This window comes from Melanotaenia boesemani, chromosome 18 (genome assembly GCF_017639745.1).
Source record: "Melanotaenia boesemani isolate fMelBoe1 chromosome 18, fMelBoe1.pri, whole genome shotgun sequence".
Taxonomy (NCBI): Eukaryota; Metazoa; Chordata; class Actinopteri; order Atheriniformes; family Melanotaeniidae; genus Melanotaenia; species Melanotaenia boesemani.
This window is the reverse complement of record NC_055699.1, coordinates 4,518,775-4,539,959: the sequence shown is the minus strand read 5'-3', so window position 1 is coordinate 4,539,959 and position 21,185 is coordinate 4,518,775. Positions and strand designations below refer to the sequence as shown.

The 21,185-nt window shown below is 40.5% G+C and overlaps 1 protein-coding gene across 4 annotated transcripts in view; it reads left to right on the top strand.

The window, feature by feature from the left end:
• Nucleotides 1-20,001, top strand: part of LOC121628580 (enhancer of polycomb homolog 1-like) — a 31,923-nt gene extending 11,922 nt beyond the window's left edge. For all 4 annotated transcript variants that reach the window (XM_041967668.1, XM_041967667.1, XM_041967666.1 and 1 more), the window contains 13 exons: nucleotides 3,229-3,388; nucleotides 4,671-4,816; nucleotides 6,127-6,333; nucleotides 6,665-6,813; nucleotides 7,998-8,151; nucleotides 10,223-10,381; nucleotides 10,498-10,587; nucleotides 10,757-10,905; nucleotides 11,455-11,858; nucleotides 16,528-16,643; nucleotides 17,010-17,151; nucleotides 17,883-18,288; nucleotides 18,417-20,001. In XM_041967668.1, coding sequence (XP_041823602.1) covers nucleotides 3,289-3,388; nucleotides 4,671-4,816; nucleotides 6,127-6,333; nucleotides 6,665-6,813; nucleotides 7,998-8,151; nucleotides 10,223-10,381; nucleotides 10,498-10,587; nucleotides 10,757-10,905; nucleotides 11,455-11,858; nucleotides 16,528-16,643; nucleotides 17,010-17,151; nucleotides 17,883-18,288; nucleotides 18,417-18,489 — 2,295 coding nt within the window. In that variant the 5' untranslated portion in view covers nucleotides 3,229-3,288 and the 3' untranslated portion in view covers nucleotides 18,490-20,001. The remainder of the gene's footprint in view (nucleotides 1-3,228; nucleotides 3,389-4,670; nucleotides 4,817-6,126; nucleotides 6,334-6,664; nucleotides 6,814-7,997; nucleotides 8,152-10,222; nucleotides 10,382-10,497; nucleotides 10,588-10,756; nucleotides 10,906-11,454; nucleotides 11,859-16,527; nucleotides 16,644-17,009; nucleotides 17,152-17,882; nucleotides 18,289-18,416) is intronic.
• The last annotated feature ends 1,184 nt before the right edge of the window (nucleotides 20,002-21,185 follow it).

The following is a 21,185-nucleotide window of genomic DNA, read 5'->3' as shown; positions in this document are numbered from 1 at the left end:
GAAATTTGAAACTGTTGTAGTTGGTCTTAAAATATCCTATTTCTGGTTTTCCCTTTATGTGCCATTCACAAAAGCTCCTAATCTCCACTTGCCCAATTCCTTGCCAGAGGAAATTCCAAGCTGTGGTTGTGAGGATCACAGCTGCAAAAGATGAGGATATCTTTAGGTCAGAGGAGGGTTAGGGCTGCCGCTGCAAGCTGCCATGGCTGTGTTTCTATATAGAAGCCTGGAAAAAGCAGCTTGTATTGAATTGGCTCCTTATATGCACTATTTATGCAGGTGATTTATCTTACAAGTCATCCAGCAGCTACTTCATGCAATTAATTTCCAGTCAGTGTGCACAGAAGAGATGAACATCTCCTGCTCTAACATAGCTGGGAGCTACTGCGGTGTGAAGACAGGCATTGTACCAAAAAAGATTCCCTGCTGTGACAAGTAAAGTGCTTTTTACGATAGAGGTGCCTGTTTTGACACCCCACCTGACCTCCTGTGACTCCTTTCAGATGGAGGGGCCTATTGCAGCACTGCTGCTCATTGAAAAGAGTTAAGAACCGTGTGTCTCCATAATTCTCCAGTAACACCCAAAAAGTCAGTGGATTTGTCGCTTTTTTAAGAGATGCTAGACGGGTCTGAATACTTGCTAAATATGGCGATGAAGTTGCCAAGTTGACAACAGTGTTGGGGTCTACGTCCTATATTTGCGGAACGTGTGATAAAAAAGCTGAGGTTAATATTGCATCATGTTGTGATCATGATCGTGACATTTCTCACTGTTTTGTGCTCGTTTGGAGCCAAAATTGTAATCATAATTGAAAATGCTGGGAAACCCTAGCAGAACACAGGTTCAGGGGTGGTGCTTGAACCAGTTCTACATTGACTCTAGCTGCCTTGACTTTTCCACATTCAGAGATCCACAGCAAAGCCACACTGATGACTCTAAACATCTCTTCTATTAATGTTTGACTCTCCCACTAATGTATTATGAATTTCACACTGAATGACCCTCTGGATGAGGAGACTGTTTATCTTGACTAATCTCAGCAAACAGATTAATATCAGTCCGTCTAGTTTATTCACCATTTTCTCAATGAACGTAGCCGCAAACAGTGGTTGTGAATGCTGCTCTGCGCAGTACATTGGGCAGTATTTTAGATGATTTAAATAATCAGAAGGAAAATAATAGGAACGCTGAGCTCATGTTCTTCCACTGGTGCTTTGGCAACGCAAAAACTCTTTTTTTCATCTTTTTCTTTTTTTTTCTCCCTCCCCTCACTGGCTTGAATTAAGCAGACTAAATACTTCACTGGTTTTAAATTTTTAAACATTTCAGCTGGTCTGGTTGCTCTCTGTAGTCCTACCCCTGACATAAGCAGCTCTTAGCTTTGGCACTGTTTTAGTGATGTTGTGCTTTAGCAGTCAAAATATAAGTGGTTCTAAATTAAGCTGTGGTGCTGACCTACAACCACTTTGGTAAACAATCCCCGTAGTAGTATTCGTCATGGCAGAAATTTTTCTCTAACACAGATGTACAATAGTTTCTGCTTGTAATCATTGTGGAGTGCCTTTAATAAAACCAAATTTGCTGTGTCCTCATCTCTTTTACAGAGGGAGATGGAATATTGTATATTACACTTACTCAGCTGTGCACTATGAAACTTGTGTTTTTACATGTTTTAACTTGCTGAATACTGGGGATGATCAGCCTTATTTTGTACAATATTAGGTTCACACAAAGCTGTTACAGGATTGCTGTTGGACATGAATAAATGAAACTTGTTTCTTGACAAAACAGTGCAGCAACCACAGGCAAATGCAGTACTTTATACAAACTGCATATGCGTAAGTTAACTAGATGCTCAAAATATCTTATTCAGTTTCACTAGAAGTAACCTGTCACCTTAACATTGTGTTAATTTCCAACTGATTTGTGATCAGATAGTTTATCTGATTGCAGGAGTCATCTAGAGCCATCAGAAGTCAGGCTGGACTTTTAGTGTAGTTTTTTATTTTCCACAGTCTTGATGTGGTTAGGTGAACTTAAAACATAACTGACTCAGTGATATATTAACTGTTGTTAATCTGGACCTCTTGGGTCAGTGTCCTGCATTTTAATGTGTTCCCACTCCAACACACCTGACTCAAGTTAATGAGTCATTGCGCTGAACTTAATGGGCTGTTGGAGCAGGGGCACATTGAAAACCTGCTGGACACTAACCCAAGAGGTCCAGATTTGGTGGTGTAGAGGATGTATTAACAGGGCCAGATGGTCAGGATCTGGGCTCATGTTGTGTCATCTCATGCCAGCTTACCTCTGTGATGTTCTGCTGTATTTTCATACAAAGCTCTCCATGGCTCCAGGTTAAGGTCCTAATCACATAAAGCTCCCACAGAAGTGTATGCAGTTGATTAGTTTTCATCTAATGGAAAATAAATAAAAAATCTGCATTTCAATCATGCTTAGTATTGCTTTTTAAACTGGCCCATATCTCAGCCATTAAGCTGTGATTGTGGACTGTGTGTAAAGGGTGTAGAAGCTCTGTTAAAATACTTGTTAAAACAAGGTGGGCTGCAAGTCAGTTTAACTGGATTGGCCATCTGTTGCATCAACTACAGAATAAGCCTACAATGATTGTAAGTTGTAAACACTGCAGGATAGATTGGAATAAGCTGCAGTGTTTTGTTTTTTGCAGATCATAAACCAGGGCCTTGAAAAATAAGTGTTCTTAATGAGTCCAAGATTCAAATTGCTGCCATTTGCTAAATTTGTTTGTGCTGCCTGATTAGTTTTATCATTTGCTGTTACTGGTATTTCAAATTTAATTCCACAATGTAGAATGTGTACCTTTATTTCTGTTAAACATTAAGTCTAGATTTTCACCTTGACTAGTTTTGGGATTTGTTCTGCCTCAGATGTACAAATTAAAATGAGTCACTGTTGTGATAGTTAAAGATACATCTATAGTGCTTCAGAGTATAACTATAAATATACTGAAATAGAAGTTCATTCCCCAGCACCCCTGCACCACTCTACAGATGGTTCTTCTTTGTGAGACTACATTACTGTGTTCACATACAAGCTAGCATACATGACAAATGTGTGTTCAGTCTAGTTATACAAACTCACAGAAGTAATCTGAGATGAGTTTTAATAGGAAAGCTTAAAAACAGAAAGATAACACAACTTAAATCAGAGATTATTTTTAACCTCTTTTTCCTTTTCTCCTCCAGGAGCACCATCTCCAGAGAGCCATCTCGGCACAGCAGGTCTATGGCGAGAAGCGGGACAACATGGTTATTCCCGTCCCCGAGGCAGAGTGCAACATCACGCACTACGAGTCCCTCTACCCCGGGGAGTTTAAAATGCCAAAGCAGCTTATTCACATACAGCGTGAGTAGCCGGCTGCTTGCAGCTGGATAATCTTCTTAGGCTGTGTGAGTGCTCTGTGAGCACGTGGTGATGTTGCTGTTTGAAGAAAGTGGATGCTTTCTCTTGCTGCTTCAGAGATTTGTTGGCAAGATTGGAGTTTGTGGGAGGCACTGGCTGCTAATGACAACTTGCACAAAAGGAGGTCTGCTTGTGTTCTGGTCTGTGGCAGGGCTGCACCAAGATGATCCTTTCACAGTATTTATTGATGTGAAAATTTTAAAACTACATACATTTGCAACATACATGCAAATACAGTACTGGAAGAAAAAGGGAAAGCAGGTAGCATACCCTTATCTGAATCATCAGCTTGTGCCATGCACTTCTAGGAACAAATGCCTTGTTTTTTTTTTTATGGGTCACTGCAGCTTTTAATGATCACAGTTGTATAATACTGTATAACATGAACATTTAAAAGAGAGAATGACATTAAAAACATAACCCAGATGTTGAATGTAAATCTGTGAGAACAAATCAGTTTGACATGGGATCCCACGTATCATTTAAAATTGCCTTAGGTTTTTACAGTTTACCAAGGAGTTCTGATATCCACAGTACATCAAACACTTTTTCCTCTCTAGGGGTTACAGCAACTAATGGATTTGAGCATCTCCATGGTTAGCCACTGCCAGAAATGTTAGCCAACCAGGAAGGGCAACAACTCTAAGCCAAGGTTATATTAATGACCAAGAGGCTGATTAAATTCTGTGATCAGATGCTTATGTTTGTCCCAAAGCTCTGCTTTGTTATTACAGCTTGTCTACTTTTCAATAAGCTTTTCAGTTAAACACTACTACTACTAAAAAAGGAATCAAACACACTTTGGTGCTGGATTATATCTGATGTTGACATTGTTGTGTGATGGTATTACTTCACAAATCACTGGCTACATAACAAGACGGCAATTCCTGTTTTTTTTTTTTTATTATTCTGCATCTGTCCCTTTGGGAGACATTATACAGAATGGAAAAGGCCTCTGCTGACCTTAAACCAAAAGGGTATATCTTTTTCTTACTGGTATACATCGATGTATTTTGCACCAAATTCACACCAAATATATCTGGCTTTATCGAAAGGACAAGCTTTTTGGCTAAAGGCTGAAGCTTTCTTTGACCTAATGCAGTCTGTATTTGTCTGTCCTTTAACTTGGCTGTTGTTCTGTTGTTGCTGCTACAACAATTCAATTTCCCTCCGGGGATTAATAAAATTTTCTGATTCTGATTACAAATTCTTTTTTATCTCTCAGCTTTCAGTTTGGATACAGAGCTGCCAGACTACGACCTAGATTCAGAAGATGAGACGTTTGTGAATAAGCTGAAGAAGAAAATGGAAATCACTGCCCTGCAGTTTGAGGAAATGATAGATCGACTGGAGAAAGGCAGTGGGCAGCAGGTACTGGGGAAAGTGCTGGTTTGCATGTGAAGACACTCAGTTCTGGTTTTATTGTTGACAGAGTAATTGCCCTCATTGTTGTGAATAAAACTACTTCCTAACCTATGTTCAGGTGATCCTCCATGACCTCAGTTTCCCTAGTCATGAAAAAGGCTTTCAGTTACCTTTTGATTGTTAAACACCCACTCTGTAACCTTTCAACCTTAAAACTCTGCATTCCAGACTTGTTTGATGGCACAGTGACATCTATATTATCTGAAGCCGTCGCTGCCCAGCAGCTTCCCACAGCCGAGAAACGGCACGATGCAACTTTTTCCATGCGAGATGCTGCGTGACGTTGCAGCCAAGTTTCACTTTAGACACACGCTAGCAAGCAAATGTAAACAAATCGGCTCTTTTAACTGGGCACCGGGGCTGATTCAGCAAAGAAAGGTTAGAAGACATTTTTGGAGAAAGAGAGGAAACAAAAGAGAGCTAGAGTGAAAGAAAGAGTCAACATAAGACTTTTTTTTTTTTTTTCTACTGTCTGGAGAGAGCTGACAGTACAGGTAGGATGCAGGATGGATGCTGAATTAGCCATCGATGGGGGAAGCGTCACTGAGAAAATGGCAAAAGTTAAGTAGTGCATCTTTAAAGATGCATTTAATTCTATAAACATTTAAGGGTTGAGTGTACACTGATCATCCACACATCATGCAGTTTGCCAGCAGGTTGGTGGTCATGACGTGTTTGCAGAATAACGATTCTGTTCTAACAAAAGGCTTCACTAGGAAAGACAGGAAGGACAGATATGAGGCAAAGAGCAAGAGAGAAGTGTGAAGAAGAAAATCAAACAAAGCATGCAGCCAGCAGAAATGCACACACACACACACATATGAAAAGATGATTACACAGAAGCATGCACAAGCAGAACTGTGCCTGGAAGAGAACACCCGGCTGCAGCTGAATTATTTGTTTGAATATGGGAGTTTTGAGGCCACCTTGATCCACAAATCTGCCAGTGGAGCCCCTCACATCCAATCAACTCAAACCAAAATGCATCTTATCACCTAAAAAATTGATAACCCTTAATTTATGATGGGTGCTCTTCATGCCTGCTCACATTTCAGGTCAAGTTTAACTGAATTCCTACACAAGCACATCTCATTCTGCTTTACCAGGACATCAAAACTACAGTCTGGCAGAGGGCAAAACAACATCAACAAAAAGAGATGGCTGCAAAGTTGTCTGATATGGGGGTCTTGTTGATACTTGTTACCAGAGTGTCCTGGCTGATGCACTAATCTTGTCTTGCTCATGTTGCTCTGCAGCTTGTTAGTCTCCAGGAGGCCAAACTGCTGTTGAAAGAGGACGACGAGCTAATCAAGGAGGTGTTTGACTACTGGAGCCGTAAGAGGAAAACCAGCAAGGGTGGCTGGCTCATCTCTAATGTCAAACAGGAGAAGAGGGATGGATCTAGCACCAGCGACCCTTATGTGGCCTTCCGCCGACGGACAGAGAAGATGCAGACCAGGAAGGTAATCACCTTTTCCCGCCAAAACGATGGAGTTTAAGGCAAAAGAAGTTGTTTTTCACCTTTTATATTTGCATATTTTGGTTTCTTTTAGACCTATGTGGTAAGGGAATCATCCCTGGTGTCTTCCCCATTGTAACAGTTTCTACCTTTACAAAGTACCTGACTCTTGATTGACAAAATGCATTCCTCTTATCTCTTTGAAAAAGTTAGACAGTTATTTTTATCATCCTGAAATTAGAAGTTTAAAAAGCAACTGAAAGTAATATTAGCTTTTTCTCTGAAAAAGTATCATTGTCATGGCATTGTCTGAGTCATCACTGTTCCATCGGCAGAATCGAAAGAACGACGAGGCGTCATATGAGAAGATGCTGAAGCTGCGCAGAGACCTGAGCCGAGCCGTCACCATCTTGGAGATGATCAAAAGGAGGGAGAAAAGCAAGAGGGAACTGCTGCATCTCACTCTGGAAATAGTAGAAAAGAGGTTAGAGAACCAGTTTATAAAAGTGGTCCAGAGAGTTTGTGGTTGTAAGGATTGACTGCATTGAGTCGACTTCCTTGTCTGGGAGGTAGCTGCTTTCAAGGAGGCACTTTCACTGGCTGCTAGTCTATTTAACTAGATGAGATTTCATGAATCAGTTCTTTTGAGGTAATATTGGTTAGACGCTATGGCTTTGTTCTGTTCTTGTAAAAATGGTTTCTACTATGATTTTAAAACTGTGTTGCATGCGGTGAAACAATATGTCTGATCTGGCTTGTTTACTCGTCAGTTTGTGATCCAAAGCATGAAGCACTTGTTTGAGTGTAATGGTGAACCACATTTTTTCTGTGAGCTCAAGCGTCACGGCTGCTGTTAATTGGTGACACTGTTACAGGCACTGTTTTGCTCGCATTGTCAATTCAGACTGCACCTTGTTTATTCACAAGTGTCTGGAGTTTATTAGCTTATTGACTTCTTACTGCTTGGAAGGGTCTCTTGGTAAGGTAGTATGCTAAACTATATGGCTGTTATGAAATAAATTGTTTATACAGTTGATTCTTTCTCCAGCTCTCTTGGGTGTTTTTTTTTTTTTTTTTTTTCTTGCCCACACGGCGGTTTTGTAATCCATCCAAATGTGACATCCGGATGGAATGAATTTCCTCTGAAAGTAGCTGTCGGTGCAATCTTAAATTGGACTCTTCTCATTGAAGTGTTTTTGATTTGTAGTGACATTTCAATTTCCTCTTGTTATCCTGGCCTAGTTTCTGCCTGCACATCGTGGCTAGTGTGCAGTCCCAGACTGGATCGCTCTGTTCCCAGTAGATGGCTTCTACAGACCATTATATTTTGCATGTAAAGAGTAACCCAGGTGTACTGTGTATACTGTGTGTGTTGTGTGTGCCTGGGTCTTTCTGTGCATAGAGGTTGAGGTTCATCATCTGCCATGGCTGTGTGGTGCTGTCAGTAATGCACAACTTTGCAGTCATATTGTTGAATATTGGAGATTATTCACAGTATAGTAAAGAGATAAAAAAAGAGCTATTTTATAATTTAATTGGTAACCTGTCATGTAGTTCAAAGTAAGGATATGTATTCATAGAGATGTCACATGATGTTTGCCAGGATGAGGCTTGTGTAAATTTGCTCCTGTAAATTCTCCTAATCTTCTACCGTCCTGTCTCTGTCAGGAACACGATGCCAGATTTTGGCAGTGAGGTGATGGCAGAAGCACTGGCACAGCGGGCTCTGGTGAAACCTGTCTACACCATCCCCATCATTCCCCTCTCCAATAGTAACCAGTGCAGACACCAGGACCACTTGGATATGAAGGACTACAAGAAAGTAAGGCCATGCACATTCACAACCTCTTCGTTTTCTGTTAACGTCAGGGACATGACAAGAAATGTTTTCTACCCTTTCAGCTGTAAGTGAGTGTGGGTGTTAGAACAGAACGTCTGTGGACATATAAATGTTGAATTTGTGTTTGTCCTTCACTTTAGTCAGTTCGCACCTCGGTGGCTGTTGAATGCTGTGTACGCAGACTCAACCCACACTTGCAATTTTTATACTTGTCATGGTATATAATTGTATTTGGCAACTGAATAGAAGTCACCTTAAAATCAGCACTTTAAACAAACCATTTTTGTTTTTGTTTTTTAATAAAATCAAAGGTTTCAGTAATGCAGAAGTACAAACTGTGCTGCAGAGAGAAGCAGCATGAAAGGTTTGTTCAAGAGGTTGTTACAACTTTAATGACTTTTAAAAAAAAAAAAAAAGGATGCTGGGACAATTTGAAAAGGGGATAAATAGTTGTTGAATCTTGTTGGAGCGAGCATTAACCCCACCCCGCCCACTCCTTCAAAAAATAAAAAATATAAATAGATATCTAATGGTGGTAATGTGTGGGAGATTAGGGTGGGGTGTTAAAGCTTGAAGCGCTACAGCTGCATATTTCTCTACCGTATTTTCCAGACTGTACCACAGAAAAAAATTAACTGAAACTTTAACTTAAAGACAACTGAGAAACGCTGAAGGCAAACAAAATGTCCCCAAGAAGAAAATCCTGTTCTGCAGATTACAAACTGCAGGTAGTAAAATACGCAGCTGAAAACGGTAAAAGCAGCAGTTGGCAGAATTGTTTAGAAACGTCTCCCAGGATGAAGAATTGAATGGATTCGGTGTGGAGTGAGGTCTGGGGATTGGTGAACTTGCTTACTGGTAAAAGCTTGTTACTCCACGCGAAGCGAGAAGTTTGTTCTTGAGGCCGTGAGAACAAAAAAAAAGTTGACTTCTAGTCCAGTGCAACTTTTTTCCTCTGATGTGATTTATACGTCAGAGCTACTTATAGTACAGAAAATATGGTACTTTGGATCATAAAAAGATCAAATCTCAACAGGTTGTCAGATATATTTGGTTGGCTCTTCTGCCTAAGGAAGGTAGAAAACGAGCTGCAAGTGTGATAAACTAAAAATTAATTTCTTTTGGACGTTGCAGAGCTTTAGATTCCTGAGACAAAGACCGGCTTGTAACCTGATGCACTCTTCAACAGTACATTAAAATTATAGCTTTTCAGTGGAGAAAGGTTGCAAAAATGCTTTTGTATGCAGATAGTTAAACTATGCAGAAAAATCTGACTACTGGGTAGTCAGCAGGTTAGACTTTTTAAATAATTTGAATAGGCTAAAATAAATTGCTGCATGTGTCTACTCACTTGTCCAAATGAAAATAAATAGTAGCTTGTAGGTGGATTTGGTTCAACATTATTCACCCTGTTTTAATTTCCTGACACCAACAAATTAAAAAACATTTAATATGAAGCTGTCACTCTCAATGCTTCAGTAACATAGCACTTGATTACACAGCCTGGGTGTGAACTCATTATAACTTCATTAGCTTCAGTGACCAACAGCTCTCTCTTGCCCTCAGGGAGATTCTACATCCCCCCTTTTCTCCTTTATACCAGCTGGTTGACTTTCCCTTTTGTTTACACTCATTTTTGGGTTAACTCTACCCCCTCCTCCTCCTCCTTTCTGTCTTTATTCCATCGATTTGACACAGCAGTTCCTTACTGCAGTCTGCCTCTCTGTTTGCTTTGTCCCCAAAGTCTGAGGGCTGTAAAGAATCAGACTAATCCTAGTAGAGTTGGAGTCTGTTCAGACAGGGAGGGGTCATCCCAGTGGGGAAGTTCGGGTGAAAGGTGGTAAGGGGTGTATTGAGGAGAGGGGAAAACAGCCATCTGGCTCGGCAGTGGCATCTGGCACGTGCCTCCATCTGCATATCAATGCCTCTACAGACTCTTACCATAGATAATCAACCTTGAGGTGCCGCATGCAGGCTTGTTGTGCATTTGGAAATGTAATTTAGCTTACACAGACTGGAGTATAAACATGTCATTTCCTTCCTTTGTTTAAAGCCTGAGAAGACAGAGACAGTACGAACCAAAAGGAAAAATGAAAAGAAACCCAAAATCCCTCCACTGTCAGCGCTTCAACATTCAGGGCCCTCTGTTTTCAGTCCCAAGGACCTCAACCAGTATGATTTCCCCAGCTCAGATGAAGAACCATTCTCACAGGTAACAGTTTGAAATGAAAGTTGAAAAAAAAAAAATCGAAAATCTTGAGTGAAAGGGTGTGTTTTTATGCCCTTAGATTTGTGTTTACTTCAGTGGTTTTTGTGTGTGTTGTATAGATCCATTCAGGTTCCTCAGAGGCAGAGGAGGAGAATGACCCAGATGGCTGCTATGTGTTCAGGAGGAAGGCTGGCTGTCAGTATTACGCTGTAAGTGCCCTCCTGTGACTCCCATGTTTCTATTTATAGTGCCGACAGCGGGCTGGCCAGTCACGCTGCCGTTCCTATTAGTCTTCCACACTCTGCTGGTCAGCACAATAATAAACCTGCCTTCTCCTTCACTTTTATTATCTTTCATCTTCCCTTCATCTTCCTTCAGCCTCGGCCAGACAAGAGCGGCAGTTGGCCGTGGGTGAGCCCATCAGAAGGCGGACTTGGTGACCCCCGCTTCCGCTACTGTCTGACCTCTCTCAACATGCCACGGCGATGCATAGGTTTGGCCCGACGCCGTGTGGGAAGAGGGGGCAGGTGAGTTCAGTTTGGTTCAACTTGCTGAGTTTGTAATTGAATGGTTTGATTCAGGGTGAGAAACAGAACAGCTGGGTTATTTCCAGGTTTTTATTATTTGACTCAAACTGACCTGTAACTTCTGCCGTTTGTTGTATAAAGAATGAAGGTAATGTGACAAATCTACATACTCTTTAAAAAATGTGAAATTTCTACAGGAATGCTGCCAGTTTCTGTGCTGAGCCAAGTGATGGCTGTAGCTGCTGAGGTTGTTTACCAGCTCTTTGGCAGGTTCCCAGGCACCATTTGGCAGGCACATTCTATTATAAATGTCAAGCTGGCTGGTAAAATGATGAACATGACAGTCCCGATGTGGGAAAATCGCTTGTGACTGCAGTGCGTTAGATGTGTTCTGGTTGACCATCGTGGCAGAACTAAACTTTTTTTGAGTCGTACTGATGTACCAGATATTATATTTTGATGAATGTTGATGCTCTTTAACTGAGGGTGTTTTTGTCGTCAGATGCTGCTGCAGTTGTCAGTCACTGATAAATTCTAATTTTATTTCAGGATCTTATTGGACAGGGCACACACAGATCTAGACATCTGCCAGAGCCTGGACTCCGACCCAGAGCCTGAACCACTCGCCTCGCCACTTCCAAGCTTTCCGCTCCGCCACTCCAACACCAGTACCTCAGAAACCAATACCTCTACAAATTCCTCCCACTGTCCTTCATCTTCATCACCCTTGTCGTCATCAACACCCATGGACCTCAGCCAGATTCTTTTGAACATTAAATCTTGCCGCTGGAGGCACTTCAGACCACGGACGCTATCCCATCACCTTTTGGGTGGAGACTTGTCTCGCAGAGGATTTAGGGATTTAAGCCGGACTATGTCGGGACTAACCCGGACCCTTTCTGGAGCAGTCACCTCTCAAAGCCGTACTGGCCCCGGCACCGCTCCTGTCAACGGTGAGTCAGTTGTTTCCTCTGCCAGGCTGTTTACTCTTTTACTTTGTGTTGAACTTCTGAACAAATGGCTCAACAATCAATTTTGTTGGTAATGACTTTGTAAAGAAAGTTGTTTGCCTCACAAGAAGCTAATTTCATATCATTTAGAAAATGTGTCCATCTGAAAGGTTAATGATTGTGGAAGTCATTTTCTAGAGTAATTTTTGTCAAACCTGTGCAGCCTCTATGCCGTCGATAATTAAAGGGACTGAATTCAGTCTGAGCGTCAGTCAGAAACAATTTGCTCAGTTCATTTTGCGCCTGCTTTAATTGGATGTCCACATCCATCTTCCAGCAGCCGGAAAACCTGTTTGGACCTGTTTGTTGCACCTTACTTGATGTGGAATCACTCATTGGTGTGTTTCTGTCATGCTATTTTCATGATTTAGTAATTAAATAGAAATGAATTCACCTAAAATCAGCAGTTGTGTAAAATCTGATTTTGATTATCAGGAAATCATCCCCAACATCTCTTGGTGCAAAAACACGTTATTAAAGAAATGCTGCTGTGGTGTGCATGTGGAAGTTGTGTAATTAAATATTTCTATTTGCCTAAAATAATTTTTCATGTTATTTCTAGATTATGTTCTGGTGAAAATGTGAGTGGTCAAAGTAAGATTGACTTGGGGCTGATCTCAACATTAAGTCAGCAATTTTGCTCTTTAATTTTTAATCCCATGCTGCTGATAAATCACATAAAACGGCTTTCATACATTTCTCTTTTTTATTGTTTGTCAGGGACAGAGTATAGTAAAGAAAAGCATTTCTAAATATGCCAGATTTAGTCAAAGGGACTAGTTTTCATCTGTCGTCCCTGCCAGGTCTTACAAAGGCTCCCTGGAATAAGGGTTAGTGTATGTGAATTGTATTTTAGTGTATGGATCCTCCTCTGGTTTGAGGGAGTCAATTTATAAATGTTCTGTAAGAATCAATTTCTCATGTGTATGTGAGTCTTTGCTTGGAAAAAAAAAATCTGGGATGCATCAGAGTTCAACCTTTTATAAAATACTCCACTGGTGCCCTGTCTTTTCATACAGTTTTAAAGTAATACTGGAAAATAAGGAAGGTCAATGTCATACATAATTGAAATTCATGCTGTTTTTTGTTACCCGTTGATGCTGCAAAGGGTTTGTCATGTTGCAAAGTACTATACAGATATTATTTATTTTTATTTTTCTGTACACAGCATGTGGTGGTGGATGAGTTTTTCCCTCCAAACAAACGGATTAAGACGTTCTTCTTAGATTTTCTTTTTTTGTTGTTGGGTTAAAGAAACGAGATGACCATGGTGTCATTGTGGAGGGAAGCTCACCAGCCTGTAAAGCAGGACATTAAAGCAGGAAATGCATCTAATATGTTTCACCACCTGGATAATCAGCAGCGTTTTATGCTATAGTAAAGGTAAAACAACAATAGTTTGGATAAATGATGCTAATATTTATCTAACGTAGCGTTGAAGTGAAATGTTATCATGTCATTTACTATTTTGTAATTATGTACAACTCAGGTTGGTCTTGCGTGACGCATTCACTGAATGTTACATCATACAAATGAGAGAAACAAAACTAAATACATCTTATGTGACGGATGGTTTTGCATTTCAAGCATAGTTGATCTGGCATGAGGTCCATGGCTTTTCAGTCAGTGTGCAATAGTCACAGTCCGTAGAAGAAACAACATTTAATTCCAGATATGCGGCATCCTAAATAAACGACAGCTGTTCTGAGGTGGTCACTCAAAAGACTGGTCTGAAAAGACGTAGACGTTTTTTATTTTACAGACAGAAAATCATACATACGCCTAAAGGAAAAAGAAATACACAACATTTTATATTAAACATTGAAATAAACGAACCAATAAAAAGGAGGATTATAGTTTTGATATAGTCATAAGTAAGACTCCTTTTCTCAAGTCAGTTTGTTAGCAGGTGAATTATAATTAGGATTACAATGCACCGATCCACTTTCTTCACGTCTGATATCAATATCTGAGATTTAGTAACGATACGATGTACGATACAGGAAAAAGTGCTGAATTCACTAACGGATTGTGTCATTATGTGGAGAAGATTAAGATCTTTTTGTGCAAGGCAACATCAGATTTGGCTTGAAAATGGTCTTTACTCATTTTTTTAAAACAAACATATACATGCACTGAATTGCTTATTTATTTAACAAATGTGCACCAGCACAGCAATCTTAAACTATCCTTAATGAGCTTCACAAGCTTGGTTAAAAATATAACTTCTCCTGGTTCAGTCAGAGCCGATAGGAGTATAACACCCAATGTAAAATAAAAGTACTGAAACTGGAAAAAAATAAATAATAGCTTGTCTACCTTGATGGTTCAGCCAGTGTAATTAAGAATTCAAAAGCCAATAATAAATAAGTAGGGCTGTCAAGCGATTAAAATTTTTATTGGATTAATCACAGCTTTCAAATTAATCACAAATTAAAAAAAAATTCAAAATTATTAATCACCATTTGAGAGTTTTTATGCCTGAAATTTAGCTTCCATTCTGCCGATAAAACTGACGTACCTAGTTTGATCCTAGTTTTATTAAACGTTTACAGCTATTCACCGTCTCTGCTCCGTCGTAGCAATCTGTGGCCTCGTGAAGATTTAAACTGCAGCTGGATCTCTCAACCACACGTTTTCCAAGCTCGGCTTCTGATTGGTTATTAATGTATTTAACTGAGGGCAAAGCCGCATTCATCTCACACTATTGATGGATGAACTCAATGTGACAATATTCCACATTAACTTATGAAATAGTTTTTAGTTTTTTTTTTTGTTTGTTTTTTTTTGCTGCAAACACTCTGCAAGCCAGAGATGAATATTTTAAGCCCTAAAATTAAACATCCATTACAAAAACTGCTGAATAAAACAATAGCTTCCCTAGCTTGGTTTAAAAAAAAAAAAAGAAATTTAAGTAGTGCCAACTAGTCAAGCTTTTTCACACACACACACACACACCACTCTGTGTCAGTGATCTGATCAAGCAGACATCTCAAGCTTCTCGCAGGTTTTACACGTCGCCGGTGAATGTGTTGGCTGTGGTAGTGTGTAAAAGTTCCACATGGCTGATCCCTGTGCTTGTTCCACTTTGAAAACAAATGTAAGCCTCCGAGTGGCGCATAGTTAGCAGATGTCACTCAAAGCACACACACATAGAATTACACTCAATAGATGGATTGGGTCCATTGTCACTGATACTTGATCTAGAATTTTTTTCAATTTTGGTACAAATACCAAAATCCAATCAGTGCATCCCTAATTGTAATTGAATTTAGAGGCAAGCAAAGATTTACAGCTCAGTTGCTTGGACAAGACATCCTCTCCTTGGTATTTGGTGCAGATATCTCCTGTGAGTCCCTTTGCTAGTCATAACAGAACTGCTGGTACATATGAATGGTGGGACATTGGGATTTGACCATTGAGCCATTTTTCATATCTTTTACCTACAGGTGGAATCCTGCCTTTAAGTGATCAGTCTTGCTTTTGCAGAGGATTCGTATTTTAATAAAAAGTATGAGATAATTGTCCTTTAGCCAATTAAAAACTTGCATATTGAGAACTTTGTGTGGGAAAGGTGTGTGAAATAAAGTTAGTTTTGATGTGATTTATACTGTTAATTCCTTTTGCATTTTCTTTAACTCCTTATTGTCAGAGCAGGTGGATTTTAGGATGTCAAAGGTTTCTCAGGTACATCTTCTAGTGGTGTTAATGATGTGTCTAATTTTGTGAGCTAGTATTTATGTAGTGTTTACACAAGGTGTTCTGTCATGAGGAATTACTACACTTGCATAGAGCCGCGCTAATGCTGTTAAGTCAGTCTTGCCAGCCTGTTAGCACTAATTTGGTTGTATAGCCTAATTTCCCCCCACTAATGCCTCTATTCATTTATAAAATCTGATCATCTTGGTATCTAAATATCAGTTTTATAACTGACGTCTGACATTAGCCTGCATAAGCACAACAAACAAAGCATGGCTAATGCTAAACTGACAACTTGTTCAGTGCTTGCAATGGTTCTGAGTGAATGCTGTTCATTTTCAAGTTTTAAATAAGTATCTTTTCATTGAGCTGGTTTTTTCAGGTCAGTTGTTTACGTGGGGTTAGGTGGCATGGTTTGAAGACCAGTGTTTTTTACAACAAAACATGTAGCAATTCTGTTTTATGGTTTTTGAGTCACTAAAACGTTCCACTGTTTAAAAATAGTTCGGATAAATATATAACTGCTAGCTGAATACACACACACACACTCCAAATTGCAGTTTTGTAGAAAAACTATAACTCTGAAGTCTGACAGCTTGACGTAAATGAGGTGCTGGTTTAAGTGGCGGCTGGTACAGATGGAAAACTGTTGCTTCGTTGCTCCTGAGCAGAAACAGAGCAGTAGATATTCTTCCATTCATACCTCCTTACAGATATTAAGACGGCTGCCTTTGGATCTTCCTAACTCTGAAACTACACTTAATACAGTGACACTTTTGCATGTGGTTGAGCTGAAATTAGCTCAATGCCATCAACTGAGAAGAAAAAAAACTAATTCTTCTGGTTGTTTGGTCAAGTTCGGCTAATTCTTGTAGGCAACCCAATACAAACAGTGTGTTTTGTTGTTTTACAGTGTTCTCAGCTGAGCAGTACCAGCAGCATCAGGAGCAGCTGGCTCTCATGCAAAAACAGCAGCTGGCACAGAGCCAACAAGCCCACGCCCCAGCAACAACCACCACCAACATACAGGTGAGTATTAAAACACAAACTCTAGTCTTCACTGCAGCTACACACACACACACACACACACGGGTTAGGATTTTCAGGCTCTTAAATGTGCAATTCAGTCCAAACAGAAGTTAAAAAGAGCTCAGTGAAACTCATTGAGCCGATGTCAGGAATCCTTTATAGCCGAAGGTCAGCTCACTCATCTTCAGGGAATGGGACGCATCCTCATTCCTGCGAGCAGCATTAATGCCTCTGGCTCGGTTCCTGTTTGGCAGCAGAAGTGCTGAGCTCAGATGTTGCAGGAGTTTCATGCATTTTAACAGAGCGGTCAAGTCTTTGGCTCAGACCCACATGTTTTGTCTTTGTGTATCTCTGATTTCAAATTAGGCACTTGTGTCCAAGACTCTGGACCAGGCCAGTGCCCAGTTTGCTGCTTCTGCCCTCATCACCACAGATAAACTGCTGGCTTTCAAATCCAAAGAGGAGTTGGTGCTGGCAAGTGGAGTCAACGGAGTCCTGGCAGGTGCAGGTGAGTTTCCTGACTGGTGGTTTTGCTTGGTTTTATTCATCAATCATTACAATTTGGAATAGGCTGGGTTTGTTTAACTTAGTATGCCTTTCTGAATGAGAAAAGCATTTTAAAAAAAATGACAAATCTTTGAGGTTTGCACCTGAAGAGAGCTGAGGAGTTAATTTTTGCTTGTTGGGGTAATTCATGCCTCCCAAAGTCCTTTATTGACCCACCTAAAAAGAATAAGTCACAGCTAATAACTATGAGACTGTAAGCTTTCATATTATGATGACCCGGGTGGTATGTGGAAGTGTTCAGTATTAACTGTCCTAAAGGTACTTGACAGAAAAGATGTTTTGGGCTTAGAATTTACCAATTAGACCCACTTTTTTTTTTACCTTTTAAACATTTTGATGGAGGGACAAAAATGGAGACAACTCAGTAGCACCGCTGCCAGCAGCTCTACAATTACAATAGTGTTGCATCAACATCTGACAGTGTCAACAAGATGAAATGAGCTCCACAAAGTCAGGGTTTATTGCAGCACTGTGGGGTTGGATTGCATTAGACTCTGCAGGTGTTTCTTTCATCTTAAACTGCATTTTGTTTTTGCATACGAAAGTAAAGCTGGCAATTTTATTAATGGCAAAACAGAAATACTTTTAAAACATGAGCATTTCCATTTTTTTCTGTTTCCGCCGCATTCAGCTGCTTTCATCTGTATTTACGAGTTTCTCTGTGTTCACCAGGGGTTTTCAAAAATTTGCACCTCACCAGCACCACGGCACCCCTTCACCAGGCCAACCAGTCGACGCACACTACCACGGTCCCAGCCCCGACTTTCCTCCAGCCCTCCTCCAACTCGGCCACGCCCGGCAACGCCGTCCCTACGTCCCTTAACTCCAACGCCAGCGCCCATGCAGCAGCTGCGCTGGGGCTCCTGGGATGCAGCGCTGCCGGTGCCACCCCCACCACCACTCAGGTCCTCATCGGGAACAACATCTGTCTGAGCGTGCCATCGGCCGCCAGCCTCGCTGGACGTCACATCCCCCGGACCCTTGGCAACGTGCCACCCTCTGCCTTAAAGCTGTCCACCACCACCAATCTGCAGATGCCCAAAGTCTCTGGAGCACCGTCCATTGACATGGGCTCCAGGTATGGCTACAGCAGTAGATCCTTACAGTCTTTGGATTATATATAGAGGTGATACCTGGATTGGAAGCTAAAGCTATACAGTTGGGGGGGGGAAAATGTCTTAATCCTTGTTTTTCTCATTCTCGCAGGGATAATCACGATGAAGACAAGCCAGCACTGAACAGTATAGCAGACAACACGGTGGCGATGGAGGTGACGTAGCAGTGCAGTGGAAGAGTCTGCTCACTGCTCTTTAGGTGCTGTGCATCGTAGCATCGGGGATGCAAAAGGGACAGCAGGACTCAGATGCAGGCTGGCTGAATGACGGACGAGTGGCTGCAGCCGCTCGCTTGCAATTCTCATCTCTCATACTTTTTAAACTGTTTTGCTTTTGTTTTTTGTTACTGTTAAAAGTAAAATATTGACTCATGTAAATTATGAATATGGCAAAATTAGTATCTGTACAGTAACTACATATTTGTAATATCCCCGTGTATATATATTACTTGAATACAGAACTGTCCATTTGTGATGTTTTGCACTTGGGAGTCAAAAAAAAAAAAAAAAAAGTAAGCCAAGTTAACTTGTGGCGAGTGTGAGAGATGTGAGAGTTGTATAGAGAAGAGTTTTATCACATCATGTGCATGGTGCGAAGCCTGCTGTTTATCTATTTATTGTGCTGTGTTTACGGTTTTTGTTTTGTTTTTGGTTTGGTTTGTTTTGTTTAGTTTTTTTTTATTTGTACACTGTACCTTTGTTGGTTCCTGTGCTGTAGTAAATGTTAGGTAGCTACGGACTCCTGGGTATTTTTGTATATTGTGAACACAAAGCAGGCCCCCACCCCCACTCCATGTTTATTTTGGGTCTCTGTGCTTCTCTCTGTGGATCATATGAAAATCAGTGGTGACATACATATAGACCAGGGGGCCTGAAGAGCCACAAGGGGTGATGGAGCCCTGGGGGAGGAACACCTCTCTTCCAAAAAAAAAAAAAATAAAGTCCCAAACACAAGTAACAGAGATGAAGTCTCTTCCCAGAAGTGTCTGCGGCTTCTGATTTAAGCACTATTTTTCACCACATTTTCTTTTCTTTGTTTATTTTGGTTTTTGATAAATATCAATGCTGCTTTTGTATTTGTTTTGAAAGGGGCTGTCCGTCATTTTATGTATCAGTGTCCCCTTTTTATTTGTTTATTTTTTTGTAAAACAAAACTGGTTATTTTTGTATTTTCCATTTTTTGTGGTAAACTTGATTGTAAGCGTTTCATTTATTGAAAGACTTCATTCTTTTGTTAATTTGTTACTTGTTCATGCAAAGGTGATAAGGGAGGTGAATGGGCAGTAATCACTGTACGTGTTTCATCATTCCAGTTTTTAATATAAAAATGCTAATGAGGGGTCAGAGGGGGTATGAGGACATGATTTCCCCTCCTTTTTTTTAAGTTCTTTTTTTCTTTGAAAAAAGAATCTCCAGACGGCTGCAAGGCCAAAAACCACAAGTATTGGGTGCCTTCCTTTGGGGAATTTTATGTACTCTCTTCTGTGAAGAGTTAGGCACAAAGGCAGCATTACTTAGTAGTGCTTTGCGCCTTTGTAAGAATCTGAATGCCCAGCCCAATGGCAGGATATATCCTTGAGGTTTACTTGTCCCACCTGGAGGCTGAAAAGACTAAAAAAAATGTGACAGAACTCTCACTAAAATAAAGACAATAAAGCCCAGGGCATTAAATGTGAACTGTTCAGACTCTGGTGTGTTTTTGTGTGTGTGACTTGAGATGCACTAACCCTTTTTTCCTCCCTCAGCATATTTGTCAGCATTATTGACCTGCAGTATTAACTGATGCTCTCTTTGTATTTGGGAACCATTACAAATCCTAAAAATGGGTTTTAAATTCTGCCCATTAAAAAGTTTGACTTGCATCGTTAAGAACCTAAACCGATAATATAATTATCTTAATATTGATTGGGCGTCCTGTTTGTAGCCAAAACAAGCTTGAGCCACAGACTCGAGCTGTGCAGCTATGCTGTGGTGTTTGGGACCGGTGTCTCAGTAGCAGATCTGTCATCCTGTAAATTGTGAGGTGAAGGCCCAGCATTTCCCACAGGTGTTTGATTGGACAGATCTGGAGAAGTTGTAGTTAGGTAGGTAGGTAAACGTCAACACCTTGTACTGTTCAGTCCTTTCTTGAACCATTTTATTCCAGTGTAGCAGGGAGCAATTTCCTTCTGAACAAGACCATCGGGGAACACAGTTTCTGCTCAGGCTGGTGATAATGAGTCAAAGTAACTTCCACATGGACAGGATCTTTGGTTTCCCAGCAGGGTACTGTCTAATCCTCAGTGACTTGGAGTTATGGCCGTCACCAACATCTTGCAACACCATCGCAAGAAACTGATGCAGTTTGTTCTGACACTTCAGGGAAAACCAGCATTAACCTTTTTAGAAATGAGCTTCTTCAGCTCTTCCCTTGGACTGGAAAACCCAGGCCAGCTTTGATCACCCACACCTCTCACAGGTTAACCACCTTTCCTTCGTTGAACATCCTGTGGTAGGTCCAGAACTCTGCTGACTGGTGACATCCCACAGGAGCTGCAGTTGTTTAGATCCGAGAACCAGCTAAAAACCTAAATTTAGTCCATGTCAAAGTCTTTTAATCTTTGCTTGTCCAATTTGTGGTGTCTATTCTAAGGACAGAATCTTCACATACTCCTTATTTCATTAAAATACATACACCAGAATCAGGTAAAATGTAGGGACATTTTTCTCCCACTGCACCTGGCAGATCTCTTAATTTTCCATTTTCACTTTTTTTGTCATCTTTTTTTTATTGTATTTAATTGTCTTTTATATAAGTTGATATTTTCCTTTACATTTCCCAAACCTATGAATTCCCTTTTTTTTTTTTTTTTTTTTTTTTT